The 13,197-nt window shown below is 43.9% G+C and overlaps 1 protein-coding gene across 1 annotated transcript in view; it reads right to left on the bottom strand.

Moving 5' to 3' along the window:
- ANXA4 (annexin A4) overlaps nt 1-615 on the bottom strand; it is a 34,450-nt gene extending 33,835 nt beyond the window's left edge. Inside the window, exon 1 of the mRNA XM_015571467.1 lies at nt 548-615. Within this exon, the coding sequence (XP_015426953.1) occupies nt 548-615 (68 nt within the window). The remainder of the gene's footprint in view (nt 1-547) is intronic.
- Nucleotides 616-13,197: the final 12,582 nt, after the last annotated feature.

The raw sequence follows: 13,197 nt of genomic DNA on the forward strand, positions 1-13,197 counted from the left end.
CCAGCAGCCCAACCAACATTAGCCTCTTTCCATTTCCCAACAGCCACTTTCACTGCCACCAACTTGGGACTTAAAGGTGCTTCCTCCTTTAAGCTGCAGCCTAACACACTCATTAGTTCTCTTCAGCAACCCCTGCTTCACCAAGAAGACAAATTCTCTCTCATTCATCCAGTCATTCAGACCGCAAGAAATGTCTTCAGTGTCGGCTAATGATATACAGGCCGGTCTCTGAGGGAAGGCCAATTCCTGTTTCCATATCTAAGTCCTATGGAAAAGGCTCCTTTCCTAAGCATTTAGTTAGATTCTTGATCCTCAAAGAATCGTCCCAGAGCCAGAAGCATGGGTATCACCGGGGAGCTTGTTAAAAATGCAAAATCTCAGGCCCTACCCCAGACCTAAGGCCAGAATCTGCATTTTAACAAGATTCCTCGAATATCTGTCTGCATAGTAGTTTGAAAAGCACTAGCCCAGGTTACCCTACCAAGCAGTGCTTTTCAATGATTCCCGGAATAACTAAATCCTCCTTAACCCACTTTATTACCGTCACCTTTGGTCATGTTCACTTTTCATCTTCCGGCTCTCCTTAGGCTCTGCTCCATCCTTCCCGTTGCCCATCACTCATGGCACTTACCTCCTATTACACAGGGGATGCCTGCCTGAGGGGAATGCTAATGTGCCAGGAGCCAGTCCATCCTTGCTGTTTCAAGGGACCTGGCATATATGGCATATTGTTCTTAATATGTTTGCTCACCTTCTTGGCGCTGTGTTTTAACCAAGGTCACCTCTCCGAGAAAGGTTGTTTCCCCAGGTAGGGATTTTCCCCTGAAGTTAGGGAGGGAATAAAACCTCTTAACTAAGTGCCTATGCTGGAGAGAACATGGCAAAAGATCCTGGACTGAACCTGACTACAGAAATTGGCAAGAGAACCCGGCTATAGAACCTGGCGACCGAACCTGGCTGGAGAACCTAAACCGAACCGGGCTGGAGAACCTAGTGTGAGAGCATGGCTACAGAACCTGGCTGGAGAACCTGGAGAACCTGGCTGGAGAACCTAGCAAGAGAACATGGACACAGTACTTGGCTGGAGAACTCGGCTAGAGATCCTGGCAAGGCTGCTGATCAACTGAACGCTGTCTCCGTGTCATTCCTTCTTTGCCAACTCCGTCCACACCTTTGGGGACCCCTGGACCTGCTGGGGCTGGACCCCAGCACTAATGGGTTCTGGGGGACAGCCTGAGCAGTGGCTTTAGGGTGAATGAGGAGATGAGGCTGCTCAAGCAGAAGGCTCATTCCAGGGAAGGCTCAGAAATAAGGCTGGAAAAGCAGGCAGGGAACTGATTAATAAGAGCCTATCTGAGGAATTGGACTTTATACTGTAGGTGATGGGAAAATTATGAAAAGGTTTTTGTTTTCACAGAGAAATGACATAGTAAAAGACATACTTTATTTAGCAAGGGACTATACTATAAGGTAGCCTGGAGAGAGACAAGGGGACAGGAAGGCTTGAAATACTACTACAGGGACAGACAGAGGCAAAGACCTGCGTAGGTGTGGCACCTGGAAGAGCGCATACATGAGAGAGATGTGGAAGGAGGACCATGTTGAAAGGTGGCTCATGAAACACATAGATTTATTCATCCTACCACCAAATGTTCATAAAGCACCTCGACAGTCCAGGCACTGTTCTAGTTGACAGAGATAACACAGTGACTAAGACAAAGAACCTGCCTTCCAGGAGCTCACAGTCTACCTGGAGAGATGAACAACAAATAAACGAATGAGTAAATAAGATAATTTCAGATACCAGTAAGATGGAAATACAACAGGTTCGTGATATGGAGGATCAGCTCATGGGTCAAATCCTGTTTTTTTGTACAGCCTTAAAAGCTAAGAAGGGTTTTTACATTTTCAATAGTTGATAAAAAACATCAAAAGAATATTTTTCGTGAGGTGTGAAAATTATATGAAACTCAATGTTCAGTGTTCATCAGTGAACTTATTGGAGCACTGTCACATCTTTAGACAGTTCTGTCAAGGAGATAACATTGAGCTAAGACTTAATTAAGCAGGGGCTAGCCATCCAAAGTTCTAGAGAGGGAGGAGTTAGCACAAAGGCCCTGAGGCAAGAATAAACTTCCCATGTTTGAGGGATGGAAAAAAGCTTCAAGAACAGGGGGCAGCCCTGCTGTGTGGCTCAGTGGTTGAGCATCAACCTCTAAAACAAGAGGTCACCTGCTCAATTCCTGGTAAGGGCACATGCCCAGGTTGCTGGCTAGATCCCTGGTGGGGGGGCTTGCAGGAGGTGGCCAATCAATGTTTCTATCTCTCTATCCCTCTCCCCTTCCTCTCTAAAATCAATAAAATAAAATATTAAAAATAAAAGAACAAGGGGTAGAGTGGCATGAAATGGGGATGGAGTAGGGCCAAGACCATCTGTGGAGGCAGGAGGAGGTGCCTCTTTCACATTTGCCCAGAGTGTGCCAGGGTAAGCCAAGAGCAGGGCTTTTTGAGACTTTCCTGGGCCTCAGCCACTCCTTCATCTAGAGCAGGGGTAGGGACTTTTGTGCCTGCCAACGGCCATCTTGATATTTATAACATCATTAGCGGGCCATACAAAATTATCACCTTAAAAATTAGCCTGCTATATTTGGTCAAACATTTAATTAACTCACCCCTAATGCCTTGGCAGGGCCAGACCAAATGATTTTGCGGGCCTAATACGGCCCATGAGCTGGACGTTCCCCACCCCTGATCTAGAGGCCCTGTTTTATCTCATATAAATTATCAAATGCTCCCACATTCATCATTAATATAATTAACATGTGAGTTGGATTGAATTGCTGCTGATTGGTTGACAGCCTGGCAGACACTGCTTTTAGGAGCAAGGGCCCTCCCTTTGCTTCCACGTGGTTTTGGACTAAAGGACAATGAGTGAAAGAGCAGGGAGGGGGGACACCTCCCACAGAAGCCAGACTTTAACACAAATACTTTCAGTTCTTTTGCCCACGTCAAGAAGTGGAAAGACTGTTTGAGAAAAGCCTTCTGCAAATAAATGAGAGGTATTATTCAATGAGCTAGAAATATTTTACTAAAGGAAAAAACGTACCGTACTTGAACACAGGCTACTTTTAGCCAGGCAATTTATTTTGAAACTTGGACAGCACACAGCATAATCCCATTTATAGAAAGACAGCTGTTGTGCATTTATTACTTACTAGTACCAAAGTAGTTTCTAAATAGATTAGAGAAACGAATGTAGAAAAGGTACTCCTTGGTTCTTTCATTAGATATCAGATAATCCATGTAAGATTAATCCATACTAATGCTTACTAGCATAATATCTGGCACCCAGTAAGGTCTCAGTAATGCTTGGCAAGGATAGGGGAGGAGTGGAAAGAGGGGAAGGAACCCCACACACCCCTCTCCCAATACAGAATGCAGTAGACCTCTTCTTAACCGCACGAAATGACCAGCCCCCAAAGGATGAAAGGCCCTTCTCCCTGGGAAGCGCACTACTGGTCTAAGTCCTCCCATATATCCCATCGCCCTACAGAGCCAAGGATTCTTTATGGGAATCCTTTTCTGCCTCAGCTTCCTTGATTCATTTGTTCTCTCTCTCTCTCTCTCTGAGGGCCAGCTTGCCATTCCATAAACTGAACCATGTGACCAAGTTCACAATGACTCGGACTTTGTGTCGGGGTTTTAAAATCTCCTTTGCTGCTCACAGGTGGAGCAAAATATTGAACAACTGTGGCTCAGCCTTGATACCTATAAAACACAGACACACTCAGGACGGGATGTGGTTCAAATGACCCTAAAAACATTGGGATTCTTCAAGAAGGATCGATGAAGACGGAAGGGACCATATGTTTGTGACCACTAAAAATACCTAAGCGGTAGGCAGTATGTGGGTGGGAAACTGTAACTGCTTTACAATATGGAATTCTGCCATGAGGGTTCATGGCAGGGCTCCTGAGGATTTTAAGACATTGTTTCAGAGCAAACTGAAAGAAAGCTAGGAACTAAACATAAGAAACCTATTCTAAAAGCAGTTACATAAGGAAATAATGTGTTGTAAGGAAGTTCAACCTATTTCAGGTAAGATTACAAAAATTTGCCGAGATAATTATGATGGATTCATAAAGAAAAAATTAAATATGTGGAGAGCACGTCCATATTGTTTTCAGGTTGAATGTCTAGAAGGATAATTATTACACCTTCCAACAAACTGCCCACTGGGATCACTGCCAGAAATTGAAAGCTGAGTGCTGACTCAAGAAGAAAGTTTCTTATGCCCTTATGGCAGATGGCAGGTCTGTGGAACAAGAACCTCAGATTTCAAGTAATACTTCAGTGGGCCTTTACAAGGAGACAGCTGTGTGGTGCATTCCTCCCCACATACCCAAAATTTGGAAAGCAGGCAAATCGTATTGTTCCCTGAGATATAGATGAGTAAAATCATCAAATAAGCACCAAAGCAAAGATATACAAACTGATTTCAATGAGAAAGAGTGGCTCCTGAACTGAAGTTAACACGCTGAAAGGTATCAGCATATTTAAAGAAAAACTGTTTCCATTGCAATGTAAGCTCCACACAAAATCCTGAGAGGCTTACTCTGGAATATTATTCAAAGCCCAATCCAAAGGAAAAGATGGCTTAGTCCCAGGATCCAATGGTCCAGAGCAGGGGTGGGCAAACTTTTTGACTCGAGGGCCACAATGGGTTCTTAAACTGGACCGGAGGGCCGGAACAAAAGCATGGATGGAGTGTTTGTGTGAACTAATATAAATTCAAAGTAAACATCATTTCATAAAAGGGTACGGTCTTTTTTTTTTTTAGTTTTATTCATTTCAAACGGGCCAGATCCGGCCCGCGGGCCGTAGTTTGCCCACGGCTGGTAGACTGATGCTTCTTAAAACCAGAGTCAGTTATTTCTCCACTGTGAAGATGAATTTTATCCACCAAAAACCCTTTGTTCTATTTCCATGGTTGCCAAGCAACCTCTGGACTAGAGTTTGGCTTCCCAGGTGTACCTGTCTACAAAGTACTGGAGCATAAGGCTTTTTATCTAAGTAACAACTGCATTTCTCAATGTAAATAAATAAATTAGCGGTGTGTCTGTTTGAGTATGAGTGCATGTGTGCGTGCATGAGTGTGTGTGTGTGTGTGTGTGTGTGTGTGTATGACAAACCTGTAAATATAAACCTGTCCCTAAGAGTTGAACCCCTTCTTGATGTGCTGATGAATACAATTTCCCTGGTCCTGCTGGTTGTGGCAACAGGATGAATTCACCCCAGTAGCAGACACTATCTTTGAGATCCCAACTGAACTTGGTGGCCTCCATTCAGATTCATAACATTGACCCACATCCCAGAACAGGGAACCAGAACAGTCATTCTGAAGGGATTTGCTGTCCTTGTGTCACATTCTTGCTGAATCCCTCTTCCTCCCGGAAGATCACATGTGAGTGAGTCATTCACCATTTTCCTTTGGTACATGGTTTCATTTTACAACCCACAGGCTGACAAATTTATACTTCTAGTCTGTGGATTTGTAGAGGGTGTGACTGGGCCCCACCAAAACACGAAGGCTTTCAAAACTGTCTATGTAATAGGAAAATGAAAGCAACTCTTTTTCCTTGGAACTTAAGATCCTTCTAAAAGTAAAGGAACTTGAAGAGCTGGGGTTTGAGCCTGGAGAAATAAGAGTCAAACATTTAATCAAAGCCAGAACCGGTTTGGCTCAATGGATAGAGCGTCGGCCTGTGGACTCAAGGGTCCCGGGTTCGGTTCCGGTTAAGGGCATGTACCTTGGTTGAGGGCACATCCCCAGTGGGGGGCGTGCAGGAGGCAGCTGATCAATGTTTCTCTCTCATTGATGTTTCTGGCTCTCTATCCCTCTCCCTTCCTCTCTGTAAAAAATCAATAAAAATATATTTTAAAAAACCACAAACAAAACAAAAATAAACATTTAATCAAAGAAAAAGGGTGTGAGCTAAATCAAAGCAGACAAATTTGGAAACCTGCCTAAGCATTCTTAGGAAAGAATCTAATCCAACCCAGCACCTGGCAAGTAACTTACTGATAGACTTTTGTCTAAATTTTAGCCACTGATTCACAGCAGTCTGTTAAAGTTTCTACTCTACTCCAATGATTCCTTTGTCTAAAAGGCAGGGGAAAAGAGGGAAGAAACATCTATTAAATACTCCTTTGAATTACCTTACTAATCTACTCAATAACCTTTGGAGACACTAAGATTAGAAAAATAAAAAGAGCACTGAGGTGGCCTAAACAATTGTTGGGAGGGTTGGTTGGGTACAATTCTTGGTTCAATGCCTGCCTTGCTAAAGGTCTTTCTATTTCTACTTCACATAATTCCTCAGTTTCCCCAGACAGAAACTTCTAGTAGGGCATAAATCAAATCATATTCTAATAAGCTTTATAAATAGACAGCTACCCTACCTTATTTCTCTGGGTACTGAATTCAGCTTACATAGTTTAGTGCTTGAAATTTTTCACAAGTGGTTTTCTTTTCTTCTTTTTATGGGGGGGGGGGCGGAGGTGATCCTCACCCAAGAATATTTTTCTATTTATTTTATTTTTTTAAAAAATATTTTATCGATTTTTTACAAAGAGGAAGTAAGAGGGATACCGAGTTAGAAACATCGATGAGAAGAAACGTCGACCAGCTGCCTCCTGCACACTCCACATTGGGGATTGAGCCCACAACCTGGGCATGTGCGATTGACCAAAATTGAATCTGAGATCCTTCAGTCCACAGGCCAATGTTCTATCTACTGATCCAAACCAGCCAGGGCCCAAGGATATTTTTCCATTCATTATTTTTAGAAAAAGTGGAAGGGAAGGGGAGAGATAGAGAAACATCGATGTTAGAGAGGCATCAATTGGTTGTCTCCTGCATAGGTCCCGACCAGGACCAGGGATGGAGCCTGCAACGGAGGTATGTGCCCTTGACTGAAATCGAACTCGGTCCGCTGGCGGACGCCCTATCCACCGAACCAAACGAGCTAGGGCTGGTTTTCTTTTGTTAACTGAGTGACTCCTAGTACAGTCTGTGAACTGGAGACCTCGGGAATTCTAGTGGGTGGTTTTCGGTTGGTGTCTGTGTTTTTGAACTATTCTGCCTTTTAACTGCAGACAAACTGGATTCCCCTGCTCCCGCGTCAGTGACCACTGAAACAAGAAGCTGATGTGCTGGTGATGCTGATTTTTGCTCACAGTCACCAGACTGATATGATAGTTTCACTGATGTTTCATGTTCACTCATTCAGCAAGCATTATCTGAATGCCAGTCCATGCCTGGTACATTCTGGGCACTAAAAGGCACACTTCAATTTCCACCTGTATTCCCTTCATATAGAAAATTATCCCATATGCCTTCTCAGTTTAAGAGTAGACTATTGTTTAAAAAAGAAGCTATTCTTGCCCTGACTGGTTTGGCTCAGTGGATAGAGCATCAGCCTGCGACTGAAGGGTCCCAGGTTTGATTCTGGTCAAGGGCATGTGCCTTGGTTGCAGGCATATTCCCAGTGGGGGGTGTGCAGGAGGCAGCTGATCAATGTTTCTCTCTCATCGATGTTTCTAACTCTCTATCCTGCTCTCTTCTTCTCTGTAAAAAATAAATAAAATATATATATTTTTTAAAAAGAAGCTATTCTTGAACCAAAATGGCATATGGAATAATTTTCTGGAGGCTGTTGGGATGACTCAGTCGAACTTCCTTCTCACTGCAAGGCTCTCTACAGCCTTTCTCAATGGATTTAAAGAAGCTATTCTTGAACCAAAAAGGCATATGGAATAATTTTCTGGAGGCTGTTGGTATGACTCAGTGGAACTTCCTTCCCACTGCAAGGCTCTCTACAGCCTTTCTCAATGGTCACCTCCCAGCCTTTAGTCATTCTCCCTCTGGTCATGGGGCTCACTCCTCCACAGGACAGGCCGGCCACTGCTTAGTGGCTCAGCATCAGGAAAGCCAGTCTTGTATTATTTGTTCTGTGCTCTGCAGCTAGTATCAAAGGAGTTTAGAAATAATTATCCTTTTGATTATATTTATCCTAGTGCTAGCCACATTAATACAATAATAATATTATCCAGTATGCATCAGTAGCAAGTGAGAGAAGAAATGCCAGAAATAGCTCTTCTAGCTTTTGCTCTGAACCAAAAACATTACAGACTTTCATTCAAAGCTATGGGTTTGGCACAGCTATGACATGTTTTCTCAAGCCCTTGGTGGCAGCTGCTTATTCTGCTAGAGGCAGAGCCCCTTTAGATTTAAAACATAACTGTTCTTTTGATCAGAGTTTACAATGGGGCAGGCCAGTAAGCCAGGACAAGTGGAATAGGGAAACTGAGACGGATAACTGAACAAACTGGCAGAGCAATTTACAGCAGACACAGGTCACCTGCCTAGAAAGAGGAGGCCTCAGTAGTACCTCACGTCCAGATCCAGAAAAGCAGCAAACCAAGCGGGCGACACCAGTACCAGCAGCAATGACTAATGACCCCCTGTCCTGACACTGACCAATCAGTGAAGACCACAACCCCGAAGGAGCACACCTAGAAAACTGATAAATATCCTGTTGAAACCCTCCCCTGAGAACTCCCCTAAGATTCCTGCCTGCAAGAGAGAGATAAAAGCCTCCAGACAAAGGACTCAGCGAGCCTTCTCCTTCCCAGGAGCACGCCTGCCCGTACCTCCCCTGCCTTCTTCCCCCACAGACTTGCATCTCCTAAACTCTGAGGCTTGCAACCAGGTCGGCAATGGGCAGCAGCAGTTCGTCCCAGACAAACCCTGAACTTGTCCCCAAGCCCCCCTTTTCTCTGACTTCCTAGTGAGCCCAAGTAGACCAGCCTGGGCTCATTTCCCTAGTCCTTTCTTGTTTCACTGTCCCCAGCTTTAATAAACATCCTCTAAAATTCACCTGGCCTCGCCCTAGCTGGTTTGGCTCAGGGGATAGAGCGTTGGCCTGCGGACTGAAGGGTCCCAGGTTCGATTTCGGTGAAGGGCACATGCTCAGATTGTGGGCTTGATCCCCAGTAGGGGGTGTGCAGGAGGCAGTCGATCACTGATTCTCTCTCATCATTGATGTTTCTCTCTCTCTCTCTCTCCTTCTCCCTTCCTCTCTGAAATCAATAAACATATATTTTTTAAAAAGAAAATAAAATTCACCTGGACTCACATCGTGAAATTTGTCCTGTACGACACTACCGGCTGGCCCTAGGCAGGCCTGTTCAGGGCCAGGTCCCCTTTCCAATAACAATGAGATCAAAATGTTAAGCTAACCACAGGTGAGAGTGCAATTCCAAGGCTGAGATGTACGTACACAAAGAAAGCGGGAGTAGAAATTGGGGTGGGGGGGAGGGGGATCACGGGGGGAGGAATGCTTGCCCCCTTAAAGAGATCATTTCCACCAGTGCTGGATTATCAGGTAGGGAAGACTTGAGAGAGTGTAGCCCACCCCTTCATTTTGTTGACAGAAAACAGCCCCGAGACCACTTTCTGGGTAATGTGCACGGTAACAACGTGTTGGGTTCGCTCACTGGACCCGAGGTCTGGCAGGTGCTGGCATCATCAACAGCACAAGTGCCCACTAAGATGGGAGCATCCATGCCATCCTCCGGATGAGAAACAGCTACGCGAAGGTCCTGATCTGAGTTGGTGGAGCCAACGTCACAGCCTAGTTACTAATTTCCCATGATGGCCATTCAGGCAGGAACTCCTCCTTCAAAGACCACACCATCCTAACAGAATGGCTAGAGTCCAGAGCCCAATCACTTGGGTTTGTAAACCTCCATTCCCACTTCCTAGCTGTATGATTTGGGGCAAGTTATTTCTCTGTACTTCAATTTCCTCATTGGTCACACAGAATTAACAGCAATATTTTATAGGGTTGTTGCAAAGGTTAATCAAATTATTATATCAGAAAGGTGCACACATTATGTGCTCAACAAACGTTAGCTATTCTTTTTATTACTCTGCTTTCCAAGTATCTCCCATTATCTTTATATTCTAGTGAGCTGTTCAGTGAGCTAAGGTCGTGGTTATCAACTCGACCCATATTAAAAACGTCTGTGGTGTACAGAGTTCAGGCTTTCACATCTACCAGCAAGTCAAACCAGATTTCCCTTTGGCCACCAAATCAATGAGGCAGTCTGTGTATGTGTTTGTCCTCTGATAAAATCGTTGCCCTCACTGTTGTCTGAATTCTAAGACAGCACTTTCCTGGATTCTGCTCACCAGATGCCCATCCTGGGCCCCCAACTTTCCTGCTTCTAATTCTTTTGTTTGTTTGTTAATCCTCACCCAAGGACATTTTTCCCCCATTAATTCCCAGAGAGAGTGGAAAGGAGGGGGAGAGATAGAGAAACATTGACGTGAAAGAAACACACCGATTGGCTGCCTCCCACACATGCCCTGACCAGGGCTGGGGACACAGCCTGCAACTGAAGTATGCACCCTTGACCGGAACTGAACCCAAACCGAACCTGTGACCCTATAGCCCAAGGGCCGATGTACTAACCAATGAGCCAAACCAGCAAGGGCCCCGCTTCGAATTCTTAACAGGACCTTACACACAGTGGACCTGCAAGAAATGCTTGCTGACTAACTGAACTAGCTGCTCCTGCAGCCGCAGGACCAGTTTTAATCACCTTGGCTCTTTGGGCTTCCTGAAGGCCTGGTCTCCAGGAAGGTTCCCCACAGCCCGTTCAGCTCTACCCACAGTCTCCTCTCACCTTGTTTCTGAGCCCCAGGGTACTCACTGAAGAAGCATTAGCATAGTTGCAATTACACCAGTCACACTGGGGTTTATTGTATTCTCTACCTTGGGGTAGGCAAGGATTTCTGAAGACACAAAAAAGTACTAGCCATAAAAGACAATATTGATAAGTAAACATTATTCTGAATAAATGAAGCCAAACAAAGTTTTCTATGAAATTCTAGAACAAGCAAAGCTTATATATACTGCCTGGCTGGCATGGTTCAGTGGTTGAACATCGACCTTTGAACCAGGATATTGAGGTTCGATTTCCGGTCAGGGCACATGCCTGGATTGTGGGCTCGATCCCCAGTGTGGGGCATGCAGGAGGTAGCCGGTCAATGGTTCTCTCTCATCATTGATGTCTCTCTCTCTCTCTCTCTCTCTCTCTCTTTCTCTCTCTCTCTCTCTCTCTCTTCCCTCCCTCTCTGAAATCAATAAAAAAGGTATTTTTTAAAAAGCTTATCTATGCTGCTAAAAAGCACAAAAATGGTTGCCTGGGGCCAGGGTTGGGGGTGGTGGTGAGGCAGAGGGGGTACTAACTACAGAGAGTGTAAGAGAAGGAACTTCAGGGAGTAATAGAAATGTTCCTTATCTTGATTGGGGTAGTAGTATTCAGATGCATACATTTGTCAAAACTCACTGAGCTCACCTCACACCTATTGCGATGGCGTCTATAAAACAAAACATAACACAAGTGTTAGTGAAGATGTGGAAAAACTGGAACCCACGTACAAAATGGTACAGCCACTGTGGAAAACAGCATGGTGGTTCCCCAAAAAGCTAAAAATGGGCCTGGCCAATGCGGCTCAGTAGGTTGGGCATCGTTCCATGCACTGAAAGGTTGTCAATTCCTTTCCCAGTGAGGGCACATGCTAGGTTTCGGCTTGATCCCTAGTAGAGGGCATGCAGGAGGCAGCCGATCAATGTTTCACTTTCATATTGATGTTTCTCTCTCTCTCTCTCTCAAAGTCAATAAAAATTCTTTTGGGGAAAAATTCTTTCAAAAAATGTAAAAACAGAATAATTACTATATGATCCAGCAATTCCACTTCTTGGACTCAGAAATATCTATACAGCCATGTTCACAGCAGCCTTATTTGCAGTAGCCAAAGGATGGAAGCAACACATGTGTCAATTGACGAATTAATGGATAAACAAAATGTGGCACATAGGAAGGGAATTTGACACATGCTACAACATGGATGAACCTTGAGGACATGATGCTAAGTGAGATGCTTAGAGTAGGCAAACTCATAAAACAGAAAATAGAATGGCAGTAGCAAGGGATGGAAGAAGGGGCTAATATGGAGTCACTAGTATATAGTTTAACAGGTAGAGTTTCAGTTTCGTAAGATGGGTGTTGGTGATGATTGCACAACAATGTAAATGTACTTAAAAATAATTAACTGTACACCTAACACTTAAGAACTGTACACTTAAAAATAGTTACTGTGGTAAATCTTATATGTATTTTACTGCAATTTGTAAAAGTAATTTTAAAAATGTGAACTCCTTTTTAAAAATGCTCATCAACAAGACAATAGGTTTTTAAAAAATAATAGGATTTGTAAAAAAATAAAATAAAATAATGCTCATCAAACTAACTGCTAACAATATGTGCATTTTATTGTATGTGAACTATGCCTCAATAAAAGGAGGCAAGGTCTCAGCTTTGCAGGGTGACAGAGGCCTCTCAGGGGAAGCATGCTGCTGTTATCCTTCATTTAGCGATATCCACTCTAAGGTAAAAATCCAACTCAATGGAGAATCTAAAAATCCATATATCTTTTGCACAGCATCCTGAGTAAAATCATATGTCCTCAGGTATAACAATTATTCAAATAAAAAAAATTGTCCAGCATAGTTAGGCTTTCATCTTGTTTCCTGATTCATTTCCAGAGTTATTTTAGAATCAAGGGTCACTTAAATTCCATGTTCCTTCTTCAGAAATACCGTAAGTAAATTACTCTAGGCAAGTCACAATCTAATGGCGGGAACCCAGTTGATCATAAGCTATTGGCATTGATCTCCAGTTCTCATCTGTTCTATTACCAGGAACTCTCATAGGTCAAACTGCACTTGCGTCACCTCTGGCTGGTCCCTGTGAGTCACACACTACAGGTTACCTTATCCTGAGGCTCAAATCCCAAGGTTGATAGCTTCTCTTGTCTCAGCAACCGGAAGCCTTAGGGATAAAACAAGAGGAGCCCCTTCGATGGAGCACCTGAGTTAAGGAACTATGAGGTGGACCTATTAGTGACCCTAGTCACCCCCAAACCAGCCAAGAGGTGTTGAGGTAGATACCAGGGTGGTAGAATGGATACTGAAGCATCATTACATGTTGGCTCTTTGTATTCAAATAATTTTCTCATCAGAAAAAAAAAGAACCTTGAATTTAACATCTGGTCTTTTCTCT

The sequence above is a fragment of the Myotis davidii genome, unplaced genomic scaffold (assembly GCF_000327345.1).
Source record: "Myotis davidii unplaced genomic scaffold, ASM32734v1 scaffold247, whole genome shotgun sequence".
Lineage (NCBI taxonomy): Eukaryota > Metazoa > Chordata > Mammalia > Chiroptera > Vespertilionidae > Myotis > Myotis davidii.